This window comes from Notolepis coatsorum, assembly GCF_963971535.1.
Source record: "Notolepis coatsorum genome assembly, chromosome: 2".
Classification (NCBI taxonomy): Eukaryota; Metazoa; Chordata; class Actinopteri; order Aulopiformes; family Paralepididae; genus Notolepis; species Notolepis coatsorum.
This window is the reverse complement of record NC_140166.1, coordinates 223963714-223984710: the sequence shown is the minus strand read 5'-3', so window position 1 is coordinate 223984710 and position 20997 is coordinate 223963714. Positions and strand designations below refer to the sequence as shown.

Genomic DNA, 20997 nt, shown 5'->3' with positions numbered 1-20997 from the left:
AGCAAATATCCACACGGGTCCTTCTGGGTTTAGATGTCCACGTTTATTTAGTAAGAACAAAAGAACAAAAGACAAAATGCACAATATTCAATAAATGGTAATTCTTCCTAAACCAGCTCCTATCTAGGTCTGTCTCCCTCAAAGTCGGCCACCAGAAGAACATCTCTCTCTCTCAGCTCTTTTGATAACGCAGATGGGTCTGTTTTGAAACAAAATAGTTGCATTTACGACTGACCCATGCCCCACACATCCTGGCTGTGGGTTCAACAGAAGGCCTTGAAGATAGAGTGTCCCGTATGAAGTGTCCCGGCTGCCCAGAGATAAGAGGTGAGGGAGAAGGTTATAGGCAGAATCAACCTCCCCATGGAGGTCTGGCCACCACATTGTTACCAACCCCCCCTGGAACAGAGAGAGGAGAGACGGACCCAAATCCCACAGTAATTCAAAATGACCAAAGGTGATCAAACACAAATACAACAGTTGCATATTGTTGTCCAACCTACCCAGAGTATGAAAATACAGATTTCGACTCCCCTGCATGCAAAGGGGCAGAGGTACTGAAGATGGGAATCAAATATGTGAATATGTAAATATCCAATCAAACAAACTTTAGCCGGGTAGGCTAGAAACTAGAAACAAAGCTAAACATAGTGTGTGTGTCCCTCAGAACAGTGATAAGAGTGACTGTCAGTGAATGTAACGCCTAATTACCTCATCTTTCACAACTCAGCTTCTTCAAGATCAATTTAAATCCAAAACCCTGCGTAGAGGAGCTGTGAATGTCACTGATCTCTACTTCAGCTCACAGAACTCAGCCTTCGCAGGGTATGAGTAAAACCTAAGTCCAGGATAGAGAGGCTGAGTGAATGTGGTGTTGACTCTGTGCAGGAGGGTCATGGTGTCAGAGACGCTGTAGAAGCACAGAGTCCCTGCCCTGTGATCCAGGTACACTCCTATTCTGGAGGACCGGGGGCCCCATATTCTTATTCTCTCGTTATCGTGGCAGAAGAAGTAATGACTTGGTGTGCACTCTAAAGCCCAGGATTTGGAATTGTATCCAAATCCACAGTTCTCCACCCCGGTGCCTGTTCTACTAATGTCTTTGTAGGAGGCTGCTACAGAAACCACTCCAGGTCCACTCCACTCCACCTCCCAGTAACAGCGTCCAGTCAGACCTTCTCTACCCAGAACCTGCCACCTTTCAATAAATCGTTCTGGGTGATTAGGATATGACTGCTCTTGATGCTGCATCAGTGTTGCTTTGTTGTTCCCCTCAGACAAAGACAGACGTGTGTGTGTTGTGTTTGGGTCCAGTGTGATCTGAGAGGAATATTGTAAGAAGTCAGCTCTGGTCTTGGGCTCTGGTGGTGGCAGTAAAACATTAACTGCATTCACTGTTGTTGAGATTCTGGGCCACTGCTCTTTCAGAACGTCCTCTAGTTTCACTCTCAGCTCAGACACGACCTCAGTCACATCTGCAAAGTACAGGAGAGGAAGGACACTGATGCTGGGTAAGTCTGTAGACTCACTGGGACTGGAGAGGGGGGGGTAACTCTGTAGAAAGTGGATGTGGTCCTCTGTGTGTGAGAGCTGCTCCAGCTCAGTGTCTCTCCTCCTCAGGTCCGCCATCTCCTGCTCCAGTCTCTTCTGCACTTCTTCAGCCTGAGTCACTGTGGTCCTCTGTTGGGCTCTGATGACCTTCTTCAGCTCAGAGCGCCTCGTCTCCAAGCAGCGTATCAGCTCAGTAAAGATTCTCTCACCGTCCTCCACTGCTTTATCAGCAGAGCGATTGAGAGAATCAACAGCCTGTTGGGCCTCTTTGAGTCGCTTCTCCCTCTCCTGGACTCTCTGGTGGACTTTCTGCTGACTCATGCCAAGCTCTTTCTGTCTCTCCGTCCTTTCTGCTGCAGCTGAGACTGTATCATGGCCTTTATGTTCATCCATGGAACACAAATAACAGATACACTGCTGATCAGTACAACAGAAAACATCCAGAATCCTGTTGTGACGAGTGCAGGTGTTCTCCTGAAGCCGTGTGGAGGCTATGACCAGCTTATGCTTCTTAAAGGTATCAGATTGATAGTGAGGCTGGAGGTGAGTTTCACAGTAAGAAGCCAGACATACCAGGCAGGACTTGAGGGCTTTCTGCTTTCTCCCAGTGCAGACATCACAGGCCACGTCTCCAGGTCCAGCATAACAGTGATCAGGAGGAGCAGCTTGGAGTCCTGTCTTCATTAGTTGTTCCATCACTTCAGCCAGCATGTTGTTTTTCTTCAGAGCAAGCCTCGGAGTAATAGTCTCCCTGCACTGGGGACATGTGTAGATCCCCCTCTGATCATCTCGATCCCAGCCGTCTTTAATACAGCCCATACAGTAGCTGTGTCCACAGGGAATAGTTACCGGATCCTTCAGTAGATCCAGACAGATAGAACAGCAGAACTGGTCCCGGTACAGATCAACTCCTTGCTGCGCCATTTCAAGTTTTGTTTTCTCAGGAAGATCGTGTGGGTGGAAGGTGCTTCCTGGTTGTAGAGTAAACTCGGATTGTGTGTGACGCGTGTTTGGTGGGAGGTGCTTCCTGGTTATAGTTGTACAGGGGAGGAGTCACTTTAAAGAGACAGTGTCTATTTTACTGTGATTCATAGATAGATGTTTTTACATAGTTCAGACTTTCTCTCGCCATCAACTACCTCTAATGTGTTTGCTTTGTCAAGGAAACCCCACTAAAACTCATAAGCACAAAGAGAGAAAGAGGTATACATGTAACGGTTGTGACAACGTCACCTTAAACTTCGATGCCTCGAGTGGGAGTTGAACCCCGGTCTCCCGCACGGGGGCCGACATCACAAACCGCTGCGCCAAGAAAGGATATGATAATACAACACAATACAATATCTCTTTCTCCTATCTCTCTCTCACACACACACTTTCTCCCTCTCTCTCTCGCATTTACTCTCATTCTCTCCTTTCTTGCTTTCTCTCACACTCACTATTCTCTCTTGCTCTCTCTCTGTCTCTCGCTCTATCACTGATTTGATTTACTGATTTGCACATAGGGCTGACCCACCCCCCCCTCCCCCACAACGGAGGGCCTCCAGACACATCTGAGGACAGCAACCAGCCCCCCCCCCCCCCACCTACCGCCACAATATCAACCACACACCACAGTGGAAAATCACTTCGAACTAGAAGACATTAATGAAATAACAAACTCAAATGGACTTCACATATTTCAGGCTCGAAAGTCATGGAAAAAATAGTATACGAACAGGTCGAAAAGTACCTTGCGGATAAAAATCTAATCTACGAATTCCAATCTGGCTTCAGAACATCCCACTCCACTGACACATGCCTTCTCTATTTGAACGACCACATCAAGCAAGAGGTGGACGCGGGCAAATACTGCGGCATGGTCATGCTAGACCTACAAAAGGCCTTCGACACTGTCAATCACACCATTCTGATTGACAAGCTAAAAGCAATTGGTTTTGATAGTTTATCAGTGAGCTGGATACAATCCTACCTGGAGGGGAGAGAACAGATGGTGGAGGTAAACGGTACCCTATCCCCCCCCTCACAGTGAACTGTGGTGTTCCACAAGGAAGCATACTAGGACCACTACTGTTCCTAATTTATGCAAATGACATGTCGTCAGCTTGTGACTGCAACTTGTTCCTGTTTGCGGACGACTCAGCCCTGCTGGTCTCTGACAAGAACAAGTTACAGGTTGAAAAAACCCTCAGCTCGGAACTAGGCAAAATCTGCATATGGCTCGCCGACAACAAACTATCATTACACATGGGCAAAACAGAGTCCATTCTCTTCGGTTCAAATAACAAACTCAGCAAGACCGACGGCTTCTCAGTTACAGTGGGTGACTGACAATATTGTCACAAGGAAAGATGAAATTACCTACCTGGGTTCCATCCTAGAGGCTAATCTTTCCTGTGACAAAATGGCATCCAATGTAATAAAAAAAAGTCAATCAACAAACTCGATTCTTGTACCGGATCTCCTCCCTGGTAAACAAGAATACCCTGAAGACTCTGGCAGGAGCACTCATTCAAGGGTACTATGACTATGCTTGCACCTCATGGTACCAAAGCACCTCAAAGGCACTAAAAACCAAATTACAAACATCTCAAAACAAACTAGTCAGACTACTGCTTGACCTGACTCCTAGAACCCACGTACCTCACCCCTGCACACTTTGCCAACCTAGGATGGCTTAGAGTAGACGACAGAGTACAGCAACTTGCAATGGGCCTGGTCTACAAGATACACTACACGACCAAGGTACCCATGTACATGTCAAAATACTTCCCAAAGGTCAGTGAATACCACGATCACAACACCAGAGGGAGCTCCACAAATCATGTAAAACCCAGATTCGGCTCAAACAAGGGACTAAACACGTTTCGCAATTATGCCACAACAATGTGGAACGCCCTACCCAAAGCTGTAAAGGAATGTGAATCACTACCCACCTTCAAAAACACTCTCAAAGAACACCTACGGGAGACTGCAATTCAAAACTGGCCCCTACAAATGTCCTAACCCAGTTGTACAATAAAGACCAAGCATGGCTTTGTCAGTATTCCAATGTACAGCCCCACCCAACCCCACCCCACCTACCCAACCTCCTCCAATGTACAGTTTCTATGTCAAATGTATGTCAGTATTCCAATGTACAGTCCCCCCCCCCCTTACCCAACCCCCCCCCCCCCCCCCACACCTCCAATATACAGCCCCACCCCACCTACCCAACCTCCCCCAATGCACAGTTTCTATGTCAAATGTATATACACTCGTTTTCTGGATTTTTTTAGTATCACAAACAGTACTGTATTTGAAAATCTGGTACGTCATAAATGTATAGATGTAGCAGTACTGTCTATCTGTATGTCGTGTGTGTCATATGATGAATTGAAAATGGGGGACCCTGATGGAAACAAGACGAAAGTCTTTCTCAGGTCTGCATCCTCTTAACAATTGTATGTATTGAGCTGTACTGTACTGTACCCATTCTGCAATCTGTTAATAAACTTTTCAATCAATCAATTCAATCAATTCAATTCAATCAATGGTTTCTTACCAGTTTCCTTTATGTCTCAGAAAGAACTCGACTTCATTGCTGGGCATTTGGTGTCAAAGTAAATCTGCAGTAGTTCTCATTTCATGAGCAAAGTTATGTATATATATATAATTATGAGACCCATGATTACAGTTGTTAAAAGGATATCTAGATTCTAGAGAATAACTTGATGTTACCAAATATGCATTAGTAAATAGGTACAGTAACTGTATGTAGCACACTCAGGGGCTCATACAGAAACAAGCATTTCATTATAAAGTGTTCTGTATTTTGTTGTGACAAATAATAAACAAACTTGAACTTGAAAGAAAGTAGAGAACCCAGGGGAGGAAAGAAAGTACTTTTACTCTTGTATTTAAATACAGTTTGTAGGATACTTTACTTGAGTATTTCCAGTTTAGGGATCTCAGATTCAGATTACTTTATTCACCATTTATGTAAACACAATGGAACGTGCTACGACAGTACAGTGCATAATCTTTTTTAACAAATAAGAATAATAATCACAACAATACATTTTACTATGTACACTTCAAAGGAAGTTTCCTAATTTATTTTCCTCGACCACATTTATACAAACCCTGCCAGTTACTGTACTTTCTTTTAATCCAAAATATGTGATCAGATGGAAAACATAACATTTAATGTTTAAGTCTGTCGATGTCAAAAGGAAGGAATCACAACCAGCATATACAACCAGTTTGACGTCACACAGAGGTTGATGCATTGAGAATTTAGGAGCTCCCAAGCATTATAATCCTGTAGTACACCATACAGAATGTGTATTTACTTTAGTCACTTACATTCAATATTTACTTTTATGCTATTACTTTAGTAGAATTTTTAATAGAGTCCTTTTACGTTTATCAGAGTACTATTCTATCAAATGGGGTAAAGTTGGTTTGATATTGGACATTCACATAATCCATTTCTCTCTTCAGCACCTCTGTCCCTTTGCCTGTGGGGAAGTCCACATCTTTATTTTCATACTCAACAATCAACAACCTTTTTTCATATGTATTCACCTTTTTAATTACTATTGAAATTCAATAGCGTTAGAATCAAACAAGTTAGAGTTCCAAAAGAATGCTGCTTTTAGTCTAGATATATATTACCATTGAAATGAAATAGCGTTACATTTATTTTATTTATTTATTTTATTAACATTTATTAGGTTCGCTGAGAGGATGCTCTTTTTCAGGAACGCCCTGCTTCACATTCACACAGTTCCATTCACACCTGGGAGCTGCCCAATACAACCACAGTCTGACACCGTTGGCCACTGAGCAACTCCACTGGAGCAGTTGGGGGTTAAGTGCCTTGCTCAAGGACACTTCAGCGGTTGGTGTTAAGGGGATAGGAGAGTTATTTAAATGACTTAGTGTTTGAAATCCAATGCTGGTTTAAATCTAGATATCATCCCTCAAATAATTACTTTCTAAATTGATACCATTGAAATTCAATACCGTTACCTATGCTGTTTACTTACTGTTTACTACTTACTGTTTACTATTCCAATATCAATGCTGGTTTAAGTATAGATATCATCCCTCCAATCAGCAGCAATTAGCTTGTCAAATATCTGTTCCAAATCTTTAAGGAAGAATATGAAACGGTCATGAATTACCATTGAAATTCAATAGCGTTAAATGAAAATGACGAGTTCCAAAAACAATGCTGAAGTCTGCAGGTGGGAGGAGCTCCGAGAGTCATCACACACATAATAAACCTCTCCATAAAACAGGGACACGTCCCCAAGGACTTCAAAATTGCGAGAGTAACACCCCTGCACAAAAAGGGCAGCAAATTAGACCCGGGTAACTACCGCCCTGTTTCTATCCTTACATCCATCTCGAAAGTCATGGAAAAAATAGTATACGAACAGATCGAAAAGTACCTCGCGGAAAAAAATCTAATCTACGAATTCCAATCTGGCTTCAGAACATCCCACTCCACTGACACATGCCTTCTCTACTTGAACGACCACATCAAACAAGAGGTGGACGCGGGCAAATACTGCGGCATGGTCATGCTGGACCTACAAAAGGCCTTCGACACTGTCAATCACACCATTCTGATTGACAAGCTAAAAGCAATTGGTTTTGATAGTTTATCAGTGAGCTGGATACAATCCTACCTGGAGGGGAGGGAACAGATGGTGGAAGTAAACGGTACACTATCCCCCCCCCTCACAGTGAGCTGTGGTGTTCCACAAGGAAGCATACTAGGACCGCTACTATTCCTAATTTATGCAAATGACATGTCGTCAGCTTGTGACTGCAACTTGTTCCTGTTTGCGGACGACTCAGCCCTGCTGGTCTCTGACAAGAACAAGTTACAGGTTGAAAAAGCCCTCAGCTCGGAACTAGGCAAAATCTGCATATGGCTGCCGACAACAAACTATCATTACACATGGGCAAAACAGAGTCCATTCTCTTCGGTTCAAATAACAAACTCAGCAAGACCGACGGCTTCTCGGTTATAGTGGGTGACAATATTATCACAAGGAAAGATGAAATTACCTACCTGGGTTCCATCCTAGAGGCTAATCTTTCCTGTGACAAAATGGCATCCAATGTAATAAAAAAAGTCAACCAACGAACGCGATTCTTGTACCGGATCTCCTCTCTGGTAAACAAGAATACCCTGAAGACTCTAGCAGGAGCACTCATTCAAGGGTACTACGACTATGCTTGCACCTCATGGTACCAAAGCACCTCAAAGGCACTAAAAAACAAATTACAAACATCTCAAAACAAGCTAGTCAGACTACTACTTGACCTGACTCCTAGAACCCACCTCACCCCTGCCCACTTTGACAACCTAGGATGGCTTAGAGTAGACGACAGAGTACAGCAACTTGCAATGGGCCTGGTCTACAAGATACACTACGCGACCAAGGTACCCATGTACATGTCAAAATACTTCCCAAAGGTCAGTGAATACCACGATCACAACACCAGAGGGAGCTCCACAAATCATGTAAAACCCAGATTCGGATCAAACAAGGGACTAAACACGTTTCGCAATTATGCCACATCAATGTGGAACGCCCTGCCTAAAGCTGTAAAGGAATGTGAATCACTACCCACCTTCAAAAACACTCTCAAAAAACACCTACGTGAGACTGCAATTCGAAACTGGCCCCTACAAATGTCCTAACCTAGTTGTACAGTAAATGACCAAGTAAGGCTTTGTCAATATTCAAATGTACAGTGTAAAATGTGTGTGTGTCCCCTTCCCAACCCCCCCCCCCCCCCCCCCCACCTCCAATGTACAGCCCTCACCCAACCCACCCAACCCCACCCCACCCAACCAACCTCCTCCAATGTACAGTTTCTATGCCAAATGTATATACACTCCTTTTCTGGACACTTTTGTATCACAAACAGTACTGTATTTGCAAATCTGATATGTCATAAATGTATAGATGTAGCAGTACTGTCTATCTGTATGTCATGTATGTCATATATGTTATGATGAATTGAAAATGGGGGACCCTGATGTAAACAAGTCGAAAGTCTTTCTCTGGTCTGCATCCCCTTAACAATTGTATGTATTGAGCTGTACTGTACTGTACCCATTCTGCAATCTGTTAATAAACTTTTCAATCAATCAATCAATTCAGTCTGCAGGTGGGAGGAGCTCCGAGAGTCTGCAGGTGGGAGGAGCTCCGAGAGTCTCAGTTCTGAGTCCATTTATGAACCACATGAGAGAAAAGCTAGAGGTCACACAGGCTTTTAGACAGCTGCCTGGTGTTTATTCTTTTGCTGGTTTCTTTCTTTTCTTCTTGATGTTTTTATTAAAAGAAGACTTGCAGAATCTATAATAAATGGTTTATAAAAAAAAACATTTGAAACAATAACTTCTATGAGCAAGGCTCAATTATTATTTAATTGAGCTGTGATTAACACAACACAATTATTCAGTGTCCCCGACGACATTACTGGTTGCCATATTCAAACTAATTTACTCTCAATAGCTGTCAAACTAAATTAATATTTGCAAAACTTTGCACACGTTTTTGGATGTGTGTGAGGTTATTTGTAAAAATAAATTGCCCCTGTTTTTTGGTGAAGTGCCCCTTCAGGAGACTCAGGTCCTTCAACGTGTGCAATAGACTGCTGCAGTCATTCTATCAGTCTGTAGTGTCCAGCGTCCTCTTCTATGCTGTGGCATGCTGGGGAGGCTACATCAACTCAAGGGACACTAACAAGCTCAAGAAGGCTAGCTCCGTGGTGGGAGTCGAGCTACCTAGACTAGAGGTGATGGCAGAGAGGGGGATGAGAAGGAAGCTGGCTGCCATCCTGGAGAACCCCTCCCACCCTCTCTACGACGAGCTAGTCAGATTCAGATTCAGATTACTTTATTCACCATATTGTACAGGTACAAATGGAACGTGATTTGACATTTCAATGCATGATTATTCACAAATAGGAACAACAAAATAATAATAATGATAAATAAATAAGTGCAAAACAGGACAGAACAGTGAGACAACAATAAGACAGTAAAGTGCAGTGGTAGTGGTAGGGGACATGGATACAGTGCAGCATAGTTCAAGTCCAGAAGTCCAGCCCTAGCAGCTCGCCATAGAGGGGGGATGGAGCAGGGGGACACCTGACTCGTTAACCAGGCGAGCCGCTGAGGGGAAGAAACTCAGTCTGTGGCGGGACTTTAGTGTCTTGGGCAGCCGTAGCCGCCTGCCGTGGGGGAGCATGTTGAAGAGGTTGTGACCCGGGTGGGCGGGGTCTGCCATGATCTTCCTCGCCCTCCTCAAGGCCCTGGTGGAATGTAGGGACTCGAGGGAGGGAAGGGGGCAGCCGATCACCCTCTCCGCCGAGCGTATCACCCGCTGCAGCTTGGCCTTGTCCCTGACCGTGGCTGCAGGGAACCAGGTGATGATGGAGAGGGTGAGGATGGACTGGATGATGGCGGTGTAAAACTGGACCATCATGGTCCTCGGCAGCCTGAACTTCCTCAGCTGACGTAGGAAGTACATCCTCTTCCGGGCCTTTTTATTGAGAGCGATGGTGTTCAGCTCCCATTTTAGGTCCCGGGAGAGTGTCATGCCGAGGAAGCGGCAGGACTCCACAGAGGCCACCGGGGTGCCTCCCAGAATGATCGGGGTGGGGGGGGCTGCCTTCCGCCTGAAGTCCACTACCATCTCCACTGTTTTCTGGGCGTTGAGGTCCAGGTTGTTGCAGCTGCACCAGCTCAGCAGCCTCTCGATCTCCCTCCTGTAGGCGGACTCGTCCCCCCTGGATATGAGACCCACCAGGGTGGTGTCGTCCGCAAATTTCAGGAGTTTGACCGAGGGGTGCAGAGAGACGCAGCTGTTGGTGTACATGGAGAATAGTAGTGGGGACAGAACACAGCCCTGTGGGGAGCCAGTGCTGATGGACTTGGGATCGGAGATGTTGATTCCCAACTTCACCCGCTGAGTCCTGTTAGTCAGGAAGTCCGTGATCCACCTGCAGGTAGAGTCCGGCACCTGCAGCAGGGACATCTGGTGCTCCAGGATGTGCGGGAGTATGGTGTTGAAGGCCGAGCTGAAGTCCACTAACAGAATCCTGGCGTAGGTCCCTGCAGTGTCCAGGTGTTCCAGGACATAATGCAGAGCCATGTTCACAGCATCGTCCGTGGAACGGTTGGCTCTGTATGCAAACTGCAGGGGGTCCAGGAGAGGGTCTGTGGTGGACTTCAGGTGGGCCAGGACAAGGCGCTCAAAGACCTTCATGACCACAGACGTCAGGGCGACCGGTCTGTAGTCGTTAAGGCCTGTGACCTTGGCCTTCTTGGGGACGGGGATGATGGTCGAGGCCTTAAAACATGCTGGGACCCGACACAGCTCCAGTGAGGTGTTAAAAATGTTAGTGAACACTGGGGACAGCTGGTCGGCACAGTGCTTCAGGGTGGCGGGTGAGATAGAGTCAGGACCGGCTGCCTTCCGGGGGTTTTGGCTCTTAAACAGGCGGTTCACCTCTCTTTCTGTGACAGAGAGGGGGGGGGGGGGGGGAGGAGGAGGGGGGGAGGGGTGGCGGGAGAGGGGAAGGGGAATGGGGGGTGGGTGGGGGGGGGGGGGGTCGTGGTAGGGGAGACAGGGTTACCACTGGGGACCGGGGGGGTGATTGTGGTCTGGGGGTGTGAGGAAAGGGGGCTGGGGGTTCCCTGTCAAACCGGCAGTAAAACTCATTGAGCTCATTTGCCAGTAGAAGGTTGTCAGACGTCTATGAGTCAAGATGAGAAGCACGTTCAGCCACAGACTCATACCCCCCCGACACTCAACTAACCGCCTCGGACAGTCCTTGTATACCAGCGGCCATCAGGCTCCACAACAGTGGGCAGCGACTGCTGCCAGACATTGACCTAGAACTAATAGGAACCCAAGGAGGACAATAACACTACCTTAGGCATACTGCACCTTATATTATCTGGTATGTCATAAATGTATAGATGTAGCAGTACTGTCTATCTGTATGTCGTGTGTGTCATATGATTAATTGAAAATGGAGGACCCTGATGGAAACAAGACGAAAGTCTTTCTCAGGTCTGCATCCTCTTAACAATTGTATGTATTGAGCTGTACTGTACTGTACCCATTCTGCAATCTGTTAATAAACTTTTCAATCAATCAATCAATCAATCAATCATGTGGATACTGTGATACTGTGAATAATGTATATTTCCGTTAGTTAGATAGTAAATTATAACACTACCTTATGCATACTGCACCTTATGTGACACTGTGAATATATATTTCAGTTAGTTAGATAGTAAATTATATTGACCTATTTGTTTACACTGCTTGTGTTGTTTTTACTACCTGTACCCCCCCCCCTCCCCCATGCTGCTATGATGCCTGAATTTCCCCAAGGGGATCAATAAAGAAATATCTTATCTTAACCTAATCAGATGGCAGCATTCCAGCTAATTTTGCAATGTAAAATATCTGCATCTTGTCATTGTGTCTTTACCAGCACAGCACCTGGTGTACTGGGACAACATTGGAAAGGTGCAAATGAAGGCAAGCTAGAGTCTAATGATTGTATGGTGAATAGCGCCATCTTGTGTCCATGATAATCTGCCACCAGTTTATACTGTAAATCAGTGAGAGTTGCCAAGTGTTACAATGGCCCGTCCAGATCTCTTGTCATTGTATTGACTATAGAGCTAAAACCACTACACCTTGTATTCAAGATCCTTATATTTAATGGTTATCGTGTGCAGTATCATAATTAATACAACAATAACACACCATTTGCCAGGCCAATATACAGATTACAGAACATACATTAAAAACTAAAAATCTATAGAAAATCTATTACATTTACAAACCAATGAGCTTCTATAGACAGTAGAACAGATATGCAGCCAGTATGAGCTTCTAGATACAGTAGAAAATATATGCAGCCAGTATGAGCTTCTAGATACAGTAGAAAATATATGCAGCCAGTATGAGATTGTTACATACTCATGTTAGCATTAGTGCAGAATTTGACTAGAACTGTCTCATAGGGACGAATGCTGGAATGGCATTTTGAATGGCAGGCATAGTTAGACATAAGAAAGCTCTCATCGACAGACAGATTGCTAGTTATTCATAATGGCATTGAAAGACTGTCCAAATTACCGTCGGTGTGTGAATGTGTGAGTGAATGGGTATAATGTGAGGAACAAATTGTAAAGCGCTTTGGATAAAAGTGCTAGTATATAAATGCAGCCATTTACCATTTACATGCAGCTCTATGCTGGGATCGCGAGGTTGAAGAGGTGGGTTAGAATGTTAACCCTGGTGACGGCCTTTCCAAATCTGCAGTGAACCATAATGTAACATGTTTCTGTAAATGTTACTACAGGAAGTGATTAAGCAATAGAACACAAGAGTAAATAACATCACATCTAAAGTATTTCCATCATCTCAGCCGCGACTCTATTTACTAGATTTACTACAACGCACAGCCTTTAGTGTTCTGTTGCTTTTATACAACAGATTTTATGCAATATCTGATTTCCCATTGTGAATAAAACACTTAGCTATAACGTTTTGATGAAGAGTTAATTCAGCTCAGTATACAATATACACTAAACTACTCCTAGCAGTGTTGCTATAGCAACTAACATACAGTGACATGTTATATCATTTCAATTTCAAAGTGCAGCCATAATCAGCCTTTGTTCTATAGATAATATACAAAATATTGTTTTGTTGTCCAACTGTAACAGTCCTATTTATTATGGATTATTAATTTCATATGTGGAACAAGATATGGTCCAAGGACAAAGCTGGAAGATTTTGCACAACCTTTGACCTTCATAACATGCTGTTATTTTGTCAGCAAAGATAAGATATCTCCAGTGAACTGAAATAGAGTGCGGGTGTGTTGCATAACTTGTCTCTCATCATCACCACTGTACAAATGTTTATGTAAAGTCCTGTTGGATACTTAAATCAATATATATTTTGAATAAACTATGAACTTGTGAAAGTATGGTTATTTTTATATATGTTTTTACACACTATACATTGCCCTTCATATTTTATGGGTAATTATTTTATACTAAATGTTTATATGAAGACATGTACAGTCACCTTATACAGTTATTATACAAAGGGGAAAGTGATCATATCCAAATGTGTGCATTTTTAATTGGCTAGATTGAATATGTTAAAGGTAATTGATCCAAACATACATGAATGTGTAGCTCCACCACCAGACATAAGAATGGAGCCCTGTTTTCATAGCCTGCTGACTGACACCAGACAACGCTGCTTGTATTTGTTCTGTGGCTGAAACACTTTGGGTATGTTGGCAATGTTTGCAAACATTGTAGTAAAACTGATCTATATTACATTTTACAATAGGTTCAGAAAGTTCCAAATATCTTATATTCCATGTACAGATCAAGGTAGACTTAGTATGGAGCACTATATATATTGCACAGGATATACTTATATTTATAATTATAGTTACAGTATATATATTGTACCGGGAGTAGACATAACATAGTTAGTTATATTTGTACCAGGGGTAGACTTAGCATAGTTATTTGTATATTTATAACAGGTTGGGCTGTACATGTACACACATATTTGTATTATTGATACTGTAGAGTATAGACTTATGTTTCTATGAACTCTAACTCGTTTCATTTGAACAGTATTGAATTTCAATGGTAATGTTAGATTTAGACTGAAGTTCTATATTGAGGTTCAGTCGGTGAAACGGCAAGTTTCAAGCAAATATCCACACGGGTCCTTCTGGGTTTAGATATGTCCACGTTTATTTAGTAAGAATACAAGAACAAAAGACAAAATGCACAATATTCAATAAATGGTCATTCTTCCTAAACCAGCTCCTCTCTAGGTCTGTCTCCCTCAAAGTCGGCCACCAGAAGAACATCTCTCTCTCTCTCTCTCTCCTTGAGCTCTTTTGATAACGCAGATGGGTCTGTTCTGAAACAAAATAGTTGCATTTACGACTGACCCATGCCCCACACATCCTGGCTGTGGGTTCAACAGAAGGCCTTGAAGATAGAGTGTCCCGTATGAAGTGTCCCGGCTGCCCAGAGACAAGAGGTGAGGGAGAAGGTTATAGGCTGAATCAACCTCCTCCATGGAGGTCTGGCCACCACATTGTTACCAACCCCCCCGCCCCCCCCTTGGAACAGAGAGAGGAGACAGACCCAAATCCCACAGTAATTCAAAATGACCAAAGGTGATCAAACACAAATACAACGGTTGCATATTGTTGTCCAGCCTACCCAGAGTATGGAAATAAAGATTTTGACTTCCCCACATGCAAAGGGACAGAGGTATTGAAGATGGGAATCAAATATGTGAATATGTAAATAATCCAATCAAACAAACTTTACCCTGGTAGGCTAGAAACTAGAAACAAAGCTAAACATAGTGTGTGTGTGTGTGTGTCCCTCAGAACAATGATAGAGTGACTGAGTGAATGTAACGCCTAATTACCTCATCTTTCACAACTCAGCTTCTTCAAGATCAATTTAAATCCAAAACCCTGGGTAGAGGAGCTGTGAATGTCACTGATCTCTACTTCAGCTCACAGAACTCAGCAGCCTCCCCAGAATAACATATCCTAAGTCCAGGATAGAGAGGCTGAGTGAATGTGGTGTTGACTCTGTGCAGGAGGGTCATGGTGTCAGAGACGCTGTAGAAGCACAGAGTACCTGCCCTGTGATCCAGGTACACTCCTATTCTGGAGGACCGGGGGCCCGGTACTGTTATGAGCTTGTTATTGTGGGTGAAGATGTAATTACTTGGTCTGCACTCTAAATCCCAGGATTTGGAATTGAATCCAAACACACAGTCCTCCTCAGTGCCTGTTCTACTAATGTCTTTGTAGGAGGCTGCTAAAGAAACCCCTCCACTCCACTCCACCTCCCAGTAACAGCGTCCAGTCAGACCTTCTCTACCCAGAACCTGAGACCACCATCCAATAAATCGTTCTGGGTGAACAGGATATAACTGCTCTTGCTGCATCAGTGTTGCTTTTCTGTTCCCCTCAGACAAAGACAGATATCTGTGTGTTGTGTTTGGGTCCAGTGTGATCTGAGAGGAATGTTGTAAGAAGTCAGCTCTGGTCTTGGGCTCTGGTGGTGGCAGTAAAATATTAACTGCATTCACTGTTGTTGAGATTCTGGGCCACTGCTCTTTCAGAACATCCTGTAGTTTGTCTCTCAGCTTAGACACGACCTCAGTCACGTCTGCAAAGTACAGGAGAGCAAGGACACTGATGCTGGGTAAGTCTGTAGACTCACTGGGAACGGAGAGGGGGGGGTAACTCTGTAGAAAGTGGATGTGGTCCTCTGTGTGTGAGAGCTGCTCCAGCTCAGTGTCTCTCCTCCTCAGGTCCGCTATCTCCTGCTCCAGTCTCTTCTGCAGTTCTTCAGCCTGAGTCACTGTGGTCCTCTGTTGGGCTCTGATGACCTTCTTCAGCTCAGAGCGCCGCGTCTCCAAGGAGCGTATCAGCTCAGTAAAGATTCTCTCACCGTCCTCCACTGCTTTATCAGCAGAGCGATTGAGAGAATCAACAGCCTGTTGGGCCTCTTTGAGTCGCTTCTCTCTCTCCTGGACTCTCTGGTGGACTTTCTGCTGACTCATGCCAAGCTCCTTCTGTCTCTCCGTCCTTTCTGCTGCAGCCGAGACTGTATCATGGCCTTTATGTTCATCCATGGAACACAAATAACAGATACACTGCTGATCAGTACGACAGAAAACATCCAGAATCCTGTCATGACGAGTGCAGGTGTTCTCCTGAAGCCGTGTGGAGGCTTTGACCAGCTTGTGTTTCTTTAACGGAGCCACAGTATGATGAGGCTGGAGGTGAGTTTCACAGTAAGAAGCCAGACATACCAGGCAGGACTCGAGGGCTTTCCGCTTTCTCCCAGGGCAGAAATCACAGGCCACGTCTGCAGGTCCAGCATAACAGTGATCAGGAGGAGCAGCTTGGAGTCCTGTCTTCATTAGTTGTTCGCCTTCTATCACTTCAGCCAGCATGTTGTTTTTCCTCAGAGAAGGCCTCGGAGTAATAAGTCTCCCTGCACAGTGGGGACATGTGTAGATCCCCCTCTGATGATCTCGATCCCAGCAGTCTTTAATACAGCCCATACAGTAGCTGTGTCCACAGGGAATAGTGACCGGATCCTTCAGTAGATCCAGACAGATAGAACAGCAGAACTGGTCCCGGTACAGATCAACTCCTTGCTGCGCCATTTCAAGTTTTGTTTTCTCAGGAAGAGTGAAATCTGATCACGCGGGTGGCGTGCTTCACTGCTTCCTGGTTGTAGAGTAAACTCTGATTGTGTGTGACGCGTTTTGGTGGGAGGTGCTTCCTGGTTATAGTTGTACAGGGGAGGAGTCACTTTAAAGAGACAGTGTCTATTTTACTGTGATTCATAGATAGATGTTTTTACATAGTTCAGACTTTCTCTCGCCATCAACTACCTCTAATGTGTTTACTTTGTCAAGGAAACCCCACTAAAACTCATAAGCACAAAGAGAGAAAGAGGTATACATACTCAATACAATTGATTGATTGATTGATTGAAAAGTTTATTAACAGATTGCAGAATGGGTACAGTATAGTACAGCTCAATACATACAATTGTTAAGAGGATGCAGACCTGAGAAAGACTTTCGTCTTGTTTCCATCAGGGTCCTCCATTTTCAATTCATCATATGACACACACGACATACAGATAGACAGTACTGCTACATTTATGACATTTATGACATACCAGATTTTCAAATACAGTACTGTTTGTGATACTAAAAAAATCCAGAAAAAGAGTGTATATACATTTGACATAGAAACTGTGCATTGGGGGAGGTTGGGTAGGTGGGGTGGGGCTGTACATTGGAGGTGTGGGGGGGGGGCGGGTGGGTAGGGGGGGGGACACACTGTACATTGGAATACTGACCTACATTTGACATAGAAACTGTACATTGGAGGAGGTTGGGTAGGTGGGGTGGGGTTGGGTGGGGCTGTACATTGGAGGTGGGGGGGGGGGGGGGGGGGGGTACAATACAAAATCTCTTTCCATTTCTCTCTCTCTCTATCTCTCATACACACTCTCACACATCATTTACTGTCTTACTGTCACTCTCTCCTCTCTTGCTTTCTTTTTCTCTCACACTTTCTCCTCTCTCTCTCTCTCACACACACACACACACACTTTCTCCCTCTCTCTCTCTCTCGCATTTACTCTCATTCTCTCCTCTCTTGCTTTCTCTTTCTCTCACACTCACTATTCTCTCTTGCTCTCTCTCTCTCTGTCTCTCGCTCTATCACTGATTTGATTTACTGATTTGTTTGGAGGCTGGTTTCTTACCAGTTTCCTTTATGTCTCAGAAAGAACCCGACTTCATTGCTGGGCATTGGTGTCAAAGTAAATCTGCAGTAGTTCTCATTTCATGAGCAAAGTTATGTATATATATAATTATGAGACCCATGATTACAGTTGTTAAAAGCATATCTAGAGAATAACTTGATGTTACCAAATATGCACTAGTAGGTACAGTAACTGTATGTAGCACACTCTCAGGGGCTCATACAGAAACAAGCATTTCATTATAAAGTATTCTGTATTTTGTTGTGACAAATAATAAACAAACTTGAACTTGAAAGAAAGTAGAGAACCCAGGGGAGGAAAGAAAGTACTTTTACTCTTGTATTTAAATACAGTTTGTAGGATACTTTACTTGAGTATTTCCAGTTTAGGGATCTCAGATTCAGATTACTTTATTCACCATTTATGTAAACACAATGGAACGTGCTACGACAGTACAGTGCATAATCTTTTTTAACAAATAAGAATAATAATCACAACAATACATTTTACTATGTACACTTCAAAAGAAGTTTCCTAATTTATTTTCCTCTACCACATTCATTTTATACAAACCCTGCCAGTTACTGTACTTTCTTTTAATCCAAAATATGGGATCATATGGGAAACATAACATTTAATGTGTAAGTCTGTCGATGTCAAAAGGAAGGAATCACAACCAGCATAACTGGATGAACAACCAGTTTGACGTCACACAGAGGCTGATGCATTGAGAATTTAGGAGCTCCCAAGCATTATAATCCTGTAGTACACCATACAGAATGTGTATTTACTTTAGTCACTTACATTCAATATTTACTTTTATGCTATTACTTTAGTCGAATTTTTAATAGAGTCCTTTTACGTTTATCAGAGTACTATTCTATCAAATGGGGTAAAGTTGGTTTGATATTGGATATTCACATAATCCATTTCTATCTTCAGCACCTCTGTCCCTTTGCCTGTGGGGAAGTCCACATCTTTATTTTCATACTCAACAATCAACAACCTTTTTTCATGTGTATTCACCTTTTTAATTACTATTGAAATTCAATAGCGTTAAAATCAAACAAGTTAGAGTTCCAAAAGAATGCTGCTTTTAGTCTAGATATATATTACCATTTAAATGAAATAGCGTTACATTTAAATTACTTAGTGTTTGAAATCCAATGCTGGTTTAAGTCTAGATATCCTCCCTCAAATAATTACTTTCTAAATTGATACCATTGAAATTCAATACCATTACCTATGCTGTTTACTTACTGTTTACTACTTACTGTTTACTATTCCAATATCAATGCTGGTTTAAGTCTAGATATCATCCCTCCAATTAGCAGCAATTAGCTTGTCAAATATCTGTTCCAAATCTTTAAGGAAGAATATGAAACGGTCATGAATTACCATTGAAATTCAATAGCGTTAAATGAAAATGACGAGTTCCAAGAACAATGCTGAAGTCTGCAGGTGGGAGGAGCTCCGAGAGTCTGCAGGTGGGAGGAGCTCCGAGAGTCTGCAGGTGGGAGGAGCTCCGATAGTCTGCAGGTGGGAGGAGCTCCGAGAGTCTGCAGGTTGGAGGAGCTCCGAGACTCTCAGTTCTGAGTCCATTTATGAACCACATGAGAGGTGGGAAATCTGCGTATGGCTCGCTGATAACAAACTATCATTACACATGGGCAAAACAGAGTCCATTCTCTTCGGTTCAAATAACAAACTCAGCAAGACCGACGGCTTCTCAGTTACAGTGGGTGACAATATTGTCACAAGGAAAGAAGATATTACCTACCTGGGCTCCATCCTAGAGGCAAATCTTTCCTGTGACAAAATGGCATCCAATGTAATAAAAAAAGTCAACCAACGAACTCGATTCTTGTACCGGATCTCCTCACTGGTAAACAAGAATACCCTGAAGACTCTGGCAGGAGCACTCATTCAAGGGTACTACGACTATGCTTGCACCTCATGGTACCAAAGCACCTCAAAGGCGCTAAAAACAAAATTACAAACATCTCAAAACAAACTGGTCAGACTACTGCTTGACCTTACTCCTAGAACCCACCTCACCCCTGCCCACTTTGACAACATAGGATGGCTTAGAGTAGACGACAGAGTACAGCAACTTGCAATGGGCCTGGTCTACAAGATACACTACACGACTAAGGTACCCATGTACATGTCAAAATACTTCCCAAAGGTCAGTGAATACCACGATCACAACACCAGAGGGAGCTCCACAAATCATGTTAAACCCAGATTCGGCTCAAACAAGGGACTAAACACGTTTCGCAATTATGCCACATCAATGTGGAACGCCCTACCCAAAGCTGTAAAGGAATGTGAATCACTACCCACTTTCAAAAACACTCTCAAAAAACACCTAAGGGAGACTGCAATTCGAAACTGGCCCCTGTAAATGTCCGAACAACCCCCTCCAATGTACAGTAAATTACCAAGTATGGTCTTGTCAATATTCCAATGTACAGTTTTGTTTGTACAGTTGTACAGTGTCCCCCACCCACCCCTCCTACCCAACCCCCCCCCCCCCCACTCCTACCCCCCCCCCCCCCCCCAACCACCTCCAATGTACAGTCCCCCCCCACCTACCCAATCCAATGTACAGTTTCTACGTCAAATGTATATACTCTTTTTTCTGGACTCTTTTTGTATCACAAACAGTACTGTATTTGCAAATCTGGTATGTCATAAATGTATAGATGTAGCAGTACTGTCTATCTGTATGTCATGTATGTCATATATGTTACGATGAATTGAAAATGGGGGACCTTGATGTAAACAAGACGAAAGTCTTTCTCTGGTCTGCATCCCCTTAACAATTGTATGTATTGAGCTGTACTGTACTGTACCCATTCTGCAATCTGTTAATAAAGTTTTCAATCAATCAATCAATCAGAGAAAAGCTAGAGGTCACACAGGCTTTTAGACCGCTGCCTGGTGTTTATTCTTTTGCTGGTTTCTTTCTTTTCTTCTTGATGTTTTTATTAAAAGAAGACTTGCAGAATCTATAATAAATGGTTTATAAAAAAAAC

The 20997-nt window shown here is 43.5% G+C and overlaps 1 protein-coding gene and 1 pseudogene across 2 annotated transcripts in view; both read right to left on the bottom strand.

Moving 5' to 3' along the window:
- Window positions 1-84: 84 nt before the first annotated feature.
- Window positions 85-20997, bottom strand: part of LOC311223812 — a 28941-nt pseudogene continuing 8028 nt past the window's right edge. Inside the window, exon 2 of the transcript in view lies at window positions 85-2578. The product of the transcript in view is annotated as an uncharacterized misc_RNA (transcript). The remainder of the gene's footprint in view (window positions 2579-20997) is intronic.
- Window positions 14796-16838, bottom strand: LOC311224067 (tripartite motif-containing protein 16-like; the record flags this gene model as incomplete). Its single annotated transcript, XM_084308882.1, has 1 exon — window positions 14796-16838. One exon carries the CDS (start codon window positions 16836-16838, stop codon window positions 15156-15158), a length of 1683 nt encoding a protein of 560 aa, XP_084165008.1. The 3' UTR covers window positions 14796-15155.